This window comes from Dryobates pubescens, chromosome 32, assembly GCF_014839835.1.
Source record: "Dryobates pubescens isolate bDryPub1 chromosome 32, bDryPub1.pri, whole genome shotgun sequence".
NCBI classification, from domain to species: Eukaryota; Metazoa; Chordata; class Aves; order Piciformes; family Picidae; genus Dryobates; species Dryobates pubescens.
Window position 1 is genome coordinate 6917269 of NC_071643.1, and position 7747 is coordinate 6925015.

A 7747-nucleotide genomic window follows, 5' to 3' on the forward strand; every position below is an offset into this window, starting at 1 on the left:
ATCTGCTCTGGTGCCCTGAAACACTGTTCTGCAAATTGACAAAAGATAGGACAGGACAGGGGTAGCAGGAGTTAATTCCACAGTTTAACCAGTAAATGATCATGCTAGACAATATGTTGATCCATCAATCTGCATTTTCAAATGAAACAGTAATGCTTTTTGAAGTTAGATTTCTCCTATTTACTAGAGTTCTCTTCTTTACTAGAGTTCTCTTCTTTACTATTTATTCTATAAGTAACTATTTATTCTGTTTAATTTTTCAACCATGAACAGATTGACCAGATATTAATTCATCAGCAAATTGAACTTCTTGAGAGTAAGTGCAAAACATTTACAGCAGAGAAATATTTAAATCTCATAATTCCAAGGACAGTAAAATTTAGACTATTTTTGACACTATGTTTTTAAGGTGAATTGCCACCTTTCTCTTTCCTGCCTATTGCCTTTCTCAAGTCCTGCAGAACTCTGGAGGAGGAGAAGGGCAAACCAGGAGGGCAGAGGATTTTAAGCAGGTTCTGTATCTTAAAAGATACATAGTATTGTGACTGAACAATCTTGGTAGGAAGTTATATTTAAGGCACACATTTTCCACATTATTCATTCACATTATTTCTACTTGCCCCTCTTTTCCTTGTTTAAAGATCTTTTCTGTCCTCTCTTATTCCTTCTAATTCCATGGACTGGCATGTGGCTCTGATTGTTTCCAGGCAATCCTGCTGTTTCAGTGCACTGAACTGCTTCCCATCTGCTCCCTTCATTCTGTTCACTTTAAGAATATCAAAGTCATCTTATCATTGTTTTTAAAATAGAAGAAATAAAATGCAACATCCACCTTGGCTGACACCTAATGCTGCTGCATTTCCTTCCTGTAATGCTTCAGAAGAGTACATTCATTTGCAAGAGAAATGAATCAAAATTTTTGTCTGGGCTCTTGTTTTTTACTCATGCTGCTGTGAATCTTGACTGCGAGGGTTTTTTTGTGGCTTTCTCATTCTGAACATTTGTGCCCTCTAGAGCCCTTTTCTTGCTCCACCTTGAAATTCACAAGCTGCTTTAATTGTCCTCCCTTCAGCTCTTCTCTGGGAATCTTCCATGCTATGTTATTTATAAGTGCTTTCTTTGGCAGTAAGTGTCCATGTCTGGTGGGAGGGGACTGATGGACATCTCCATGCTCTTTCCACATTACCATGTTCATGCTGGCTTCTCCTTTCTGAACTTTTCTGTTAGGATGCTGCGCTAAAGGCTCCTTTGCTGCTGCTTCCCTTCACCTGCCTCTGACAGACTTGAAGTGAGGGCTGCCTTCCCAAAGGGTATCGTTAGATGGTGGCTTTTCTGACCAGATGCACCTCAGAAATGTAACAATTCTTTTCCTGTTTTTAAGTTTTGAGTGGCTTTGAAACAAACAACAAATACGAAATCAAGAATTCGCTAGGGCAAAGGGTGTACTTTGCAGCAGAGGACACTGACTGCTGTACCAGGAACTGCTGTGGGCCATCACGACCTTTCACCCTCCGGATTATTGACAACATGGGCCATGAGGTGATAACGCTGCAGAGACCCTTACGGTGTTCTTCATGCTGCTGTCCCTGCTGTTTGCAGGAGGTGAGTTGCTTCCTCTCATCACAGGCCCGCAGGATGTTAGGGGCTGGAAGGGACCTCTGGAGATCGAGTCCAACCCTACTGCCTAGTGCAGGTCACACAGGAATGCATCCAGATGAGTTGTGAAAGTCTCCAGAGAAGGAGACTCTCCAGAGAAGGACACTCATCATCTTCCAGCATGTGGGGCATGTTCCACCTGTGCATTTTTAAGATGCGTTTGTCTTGAATCAAGAGGTGAGGTAAAACAAGCCAGGTTTTGTCTGTCAGCTGTGGGGAAAGATATCTATGGGATTTGTGCACAGGGTCTCCTTGGTCAGGGAAGAAGCCAATGTGTTGCAACACTTAGGTTCACTGTAACCATGTCTGGTCATGGTAATGAAAAATTTGATGCAACAGTATGTCAATGGCTAGTACCAAAATCTGTGCTGGAGATGGACTTGTGGTATAAGAGCTGGGCAGTGGCTTTCATAAGCCAAGTGGTCTTAGTAATAAAATAATAGCTGCAGTGAAAGCTTTAATGAAATCTTAACATATGAAATGATGAGGTGTTTAAAATATTAATGGGCGATGCAACTTCTGAAATCTCAAAGCGGAGCTTACTCAGAGTTCCTAATGGGCGATCTGTAGTAGCTACATCCTGTGGTGTCTTCACTGAATGCTTTCAGGATGCTCTAGACTTTGATCTTTCTCCTCTAGATAGATATCTTGTGCACTCCACAGCCTTAGGAGCATCTTCTTGTTTTCAATGAATGCAAAATTTGCAATTTGTGTGCGGTTTTCTGAAAGCATTCATGGAGAGCCCCATGCAGCTTTGTTCATTGGAAAACCCTATTGCTGAGAAAAAATAAGTTGTGCTTGGCTTGTGCACTAGTGTGGGTTTTATCTAACAAGAGCATCAAAGCATGAACTTTCACATTTTCCTTTTTCCTGTGAAGCTGGAAGTTCAGGCACCCCCGGGACAACCAGTTGGTTATGTTGTTCAGAACTGGCATCCCTGCCTGCCAAAGTTCACCATTCAAGATGAGAGAAGAATGGATATACTGAAAATTAGTGGCCCCTGTGTTGTCTGCAGCTGTTGTGAGGACATTAATTTTGAGGTATGCAGTGCTAAAAATTGTGTGTGTCTTCTTTCATATAGTAGTTTGGTGATTGACTTACTACCTGTCCACTGAACTGCAGTATATATTAAGTAATTAGTACCTAGTATTTTATTGCTAGCTTATTCATTTCCCTTATCTAGATTACACTAGATGAGCCAAAGTTCCAGAAATGACGTCAGCAACTCGTCAGTGATCAGTGAGACCGATTCCCTGTATTTGCACACAAATCTCTTAACTATGTAGCAGTAAAATGTTGTTGAATTTATTATATTAGGTCCTAACAAAAAATGTTATTCCCAGCTGTAGCAGGTATTTATTAAAATTACTTCCTATAATCACTTATTTAATAATATAATAATTACTCACTGATCAAGTAAATAATTATGAAATGCATATTTAAATGTATATGAAACACATATTTGAATGACTGAAGAGTTGCAAAGTTGTACTCTGCACTGGTTAGGCCACACCTTCAGTACTGTGTCCAGTTCTGGGCCCCTCAGTTTAAGTTGAGACACTTGAACGTGTCCAGAGAAGGGCAACAAGGCTGGTGAGAGGCTTTGAGCACAAGCCCTAGGAGGAGAAGCTGAGGGAGCTGGGATTGTTTAGCCTGGAGGAGGCTCAGGGGAGACCTTATTGCTGTCTACAGCTACATGAAGGATGGTTGTAGGCAGGTCGGGTTTGGTCTCTTCTCCCAGGCAATCAGCACCAGAACAAGAGGACACAGTCTCAAGCTGGGGATGTTTAGGCTGGAGGTGAGGAGAAAGTTCTTCACAGAGAGAGTTGTTAGCCATTGGAATGTGCTGCCCAGGGGGGTGGTGGAGTCACCATTCCTGGAGGTGTTCAAGAGGGGATTGGACACGGCACTTGGTGCCATGGTTTAGTCATGAGGTCTGTGGTGAGAGGTTGGGCTTGATGATCTCTGAGGTCTTTTCCAACCTTGGTGATTCTGTGATTCTGTGTGAGTATCACTTTATTTTGGGGACTAGGCTTTCACATGACGCTGAAAACTGGATCAGACTTTATGAAAAGTAATGTTGACAAAGGGCTAATGTCTGCTTGGAACAGAGGAGTGTAATTTGTTTAATTTTCACCTGAGCAGTTCCTGATACGTGGCAGGTGACATTAATTCACTCTGTTGGCTTAAAAGACAATGCCTTCAGCAGAGTGTGCGTGGGTGCATGTGGTAGCTGTTTTCCAACACCATTACAGTGTTGAACTCTGCAGTCAGATTTAATGTTAAGTTCATGTCTGTGCTGCTTAAGACTGACTTTCCGATAGTCAGAATTGCCTTTTGGTACAAACAATTGCATTCAGTGGCTGCATTAATTCAGACAACTCAATCTGAAGCCTTCAAATAGATCTATTATGAAAAAGATTTGGGAATGTTATGAATAATGGGTTTTTTATTATTATTAAACTAGGTGAAGTCTGTGGATGAGACTGCTACTGTTGGGAGGATTTCTAAGCAGTGGACTGGGTTTGTGAAAGAAGCCTTTACAGATGCAGATAACTTTGGAATCACATTTCCAGGAGACCTTGATGTAAAAATGAAAGCTGTCATGATTGGTGCTTGCTTCCTTATCGTAAGTCTGTCTTTCATTAATACTGGCATATGAAGTCCTCTCCATGTTCAAGATGTGCTGCTAAAAAATATTAACTCAGAACTCCTTGAAGAGGGTCACAGCTTGTTGTGAACTTCCTTGGAGGGCAATAGAGAATTACTTCAGATAATAAGCTTATTCTAGACTACAGGTAGGGGACACAGTCTCAAGCTGTGCCAGGGGACGTTTAGATTCGAAGTGAGGAGAAAGTTCTTCACTGAGCGAGTCATTTGTCATTGGAATGTGCTGCCCAGGGAGGTGGTGGAGTCACCGTCCCTGGAGGTGTTCAAGAGGAGATTGGACGTGGCACTTGGTGCCATGGTCTAGTCGTGAGGTCTGTCGAGACAGGTTGGACTTGATGATCCTTGGGGTCTCTTCCAACCTTAGTTATACTGTGATACCGTGATCTGAAGGAGCTGGGGCTGTTTAGCTTGAAAAGGAAGCTAAGGGGAGACCTCATCGCTCTCCATAATTACCTGAAAGGATATTGTGGAGAGACTGGTGCTGGTCTTTTCTCACAGGTAATTAGTGATAGAACAAGAAGAAATGGCCTCAAACTGCAACAGGGTTGGATTTAGACTGGGCATTTGGAAATACTGTTTTTCACAGAAAGAGTGGTCAGACATTGGAACAGGATGCCCAGGGATGTGGTTGAGTCATCAACCCTGCATGTGCTTAAAGGTCATTTAGATGTGGTGCTTGATATGATATGAGGTAAACTTTGGGATATGATTTAGGGGTATACTTTGGGATATGATTTAGGGGTAGACTTTGTAGAGCAGGGTCAATAGTTGGGCTTGATGATCCCAAGGGTCTTTTCCAACCTGAGTGATTCTGTGATTCATATATAAGCCAGTGACCATTATGATGAATTCCAATTTGCTATGAAATTGAGGGGACTGAGTCAGGTTGAACAAAGAATGGGCAGGAATCCCAAGCAACAGAAGCATAGCTTTGGCTAGTGATAATTGAAAATTTAAATGCAGGTCTTTCACTACCTCTTTCTCTGTCTGTGGGTGTCCTATTCTGAGAGACCCAGGTGATGATGTGTTGGGCAGAGGTGCCCCCATCCTCTGATCATTTGAGGTTTCAGAAAGGAAGGTTCTTTGAATAGCTTGCAAAGCAACAAGAAGATCCCTGAACTACAAACTGCATCTAAGAAGTATTTTTGTTTGTTTGTTTTTGTTTCCTTCTTAGGACTTCATGTTTTTTGAGCATGCTAGTGATCAGAAACAGCGAGTAGGAGTTTGGCAATGAAATCTAGAACTAGGAATCTAGAAGGAAGAGGAGCATAAATCTTCCAGCTTTCCAGTGGATTGCAGAATTCCAGTAAGAATGTGGAAAAATGTGCATCTGGTGCTTGTGGCTACGTTTCTGTAAACTACAAGCTTTGTGGTCCTATTTTCTTTATATATCATCTGATGAAATAATTTTTGTATTCAAATAAACCCCCTTTGTCTATATAGATCAATACTTTTATTTGTGGAAATATATAGATTTATTTTTTTCCCCCCAAGGAATCTGGAATTGTAAATAAATGCCTTAATTCCTAAAAAGGAAAATGACCACTATATTAAATATTAATACAAACAGCAAACCTAATAAGGAGGTCTTGCTCTTTTCCTGGAGATCCTTCTTTGGTATTTTTTTTCCTTAGTGTTCACATGCTGCTGTTTCCAATTTCCTATCTCATATATATAAGCTCAAACCAAAGTAATCTAAGTGAACAGATCTATCAGAAATCACTGTACCACATTAGGAATCTAGTGATAAATCTGCTGTCAAAGATGAGCCATTTAGTGTAGTTTAGTTTCATAATTTGGCTTGTTTTGACAATTTAAGGCTTTGATTTTCACAAACAGAAGCTTAAAGACAGGAAATATAAATGTTCTTTCTATTTAATAAACTTTTAATAACTGCCTTTGTACAAGTGCATGTTTTTTATTCTTGAAGTAAGGAAAAACTACTTTTCAGTTTCTCCAGTCCTCTTTCCTCTTCATTTAGTCCATGGTTTTCACTGATTGTAAGTCTGTCTGTGAGTGTGCAGGAATAATAAACAGAACAATTCCACTTCTAAAGCAGATGCATGAAATGGCAGGTCTGCTTCTGAGCATTTATAGCTGTATTTAAATGTGCAAGCAAGAGATAAAGTTGCAGTTTCTTGTTCCAGCTTCACAAAACCATGGGCATACTGCATGTTGCAGTTTGGGCTGGATGCCCTCTGCTAGGTGAGGTGCTTCCTGTGTCCAGAGGTCCAGCCCAGTGGGCGGACACAGGAAATTAGGTATTTCCTACCATAATTCTCTGCACCACTATAAGATCCAGTGTGGGGTCTGGCACTTCCTCTTTCTTCCTCGCTGTCACCCGGTAACTGGGGGAGATGTCTCTTGGCCATGGGCCTGGCTAGACCCAAGGCCACGGGGGAGGATGGGCAGTCTCAGATCTGGCCAGCTGAGACTAGCCTAGCAGTGGGGGGACGGGGAAGAAGGTGCCCTGGGGGTCTTGGGTGTACCCTCAGGTGGGGTAGGATGTTCCTAGGTCTGCTTTGGGATTTCTTTTGGCACTGCATTTCTGGCTCTCTGTAAACATTCACTGCTTTCCATTGAAACTTTCCATCACTTTTGCAATCCGTTTGTCTGAGTTGTTATTTTTGCTCGTGGTGAGGAGCGGGTCTGCCTCAACCCATCACACTGCAGTTCTTGGGTTCTAGCTAGGGAGAGAGGTCCTTGCCAGTATTTTCAGTTGTGTTATAAATCTGATGAAGATTCCTTTTATTCAGTGTTTTTTCAATTTACTGATTGATTGATCCGGGCCAGTCAAAAACTAGAGGAAAAAAAGGGTGCCATTTAGAGTTTCACTTTTGTGCTCCTTATGTCTGTTGGACAAATTGCTACAGCATATTCTTTTACCTTGTATTTAGCAAAATTAGTAAAGTGAAGAATTAGCTCAGAGGAATTGGTATGTGAATCAAACTACACAGTAAGGTGTAAGAAGTTCAAGCCGAGCCTCTTAGATTTGCAGAATTGTGGTAAGAACAGGAAAGAAATTGCACAACCTCAGATCATAAAGGGACGGAGAGTACATTGGACTGGGGGAGCTTCCCATCTGCTAGCTTTGGTACTGGTTCCACAGCTCATAAACTTTTGTCTGCTGAAATGATTCACAGTCTCTCATGAAGGTAAAAATACTTCATGAGAAGTCCTAACTAAAGCTATCAAGGACTAAGTCTTTAGTTCACTATCTTAGCACTTTTGTAATCTCTTTCACTTTTTTCCCAATGGTATTTAACTGAAAAATGCTTATACCTTAAATTTTTCAAGAACTTCTGGAGACAGCTGTATTCACCTTCATGTTTCTGAAAGTGGCTGCGCTCAATGCAGAATAAATCTTTGAGCTGTCTTTCTTCATTTTGAAAGAACCCATAACAACATCCATATTTAATAA

General features: G+C 41.3%; 1 protein-coding gene across 1 annotated transcript; it reads left to right on the forward strand.

The window, feature by feature from the left end:
• Positions 1-980: 980 nt before the first annotated feature.
• On the forward strand, positions 981-5667 carry PLSCR1 (phospholipid scramblase 1). The gene is made up of 4 exons (XM_009896291.2): positions 981-1602; positions 2535-2696; positions 4124-4285; positions 5501-5667. Exons 1-4 carry the CDS (start codon positions 1528-1530, stop codon positions 5558-5560), a joined length of 459 nt encoding a protein of 152 aa, XP_009894593.2. The 5' UTR covers positions 981-1527; the 3' UTR covers positions 5561-5667.
• The last annotated feature ends 2080 nt before the right edge of the window (positions 5668-7747 follow it).

Bases quoted from the DNA above. Each gene is read 5' to 3' on its own strand.
- PLSCR1 (XM_009896291.2), top strand. From the start codon at position 1,528: ATGGGCCATGAGGTGATAACGCTGCAGAGACCCTTACGGTGTTCTTCA. The intron at 1,603-2,534 runs GTGAGTTGCTTC...TTTCCTGTGAAG, and splicing joins GTCCCTGCTGTTTGCAGGAG to CTGGAAGTTCAGGCACCCCC. The intron at 2,697-4,123 runs GTATGCAGTGCT...TTATTAAACTAG, and splicing joins GTGAGGACATTAATTTTGAG to GTGAAGTCTGTGGATGAGAC.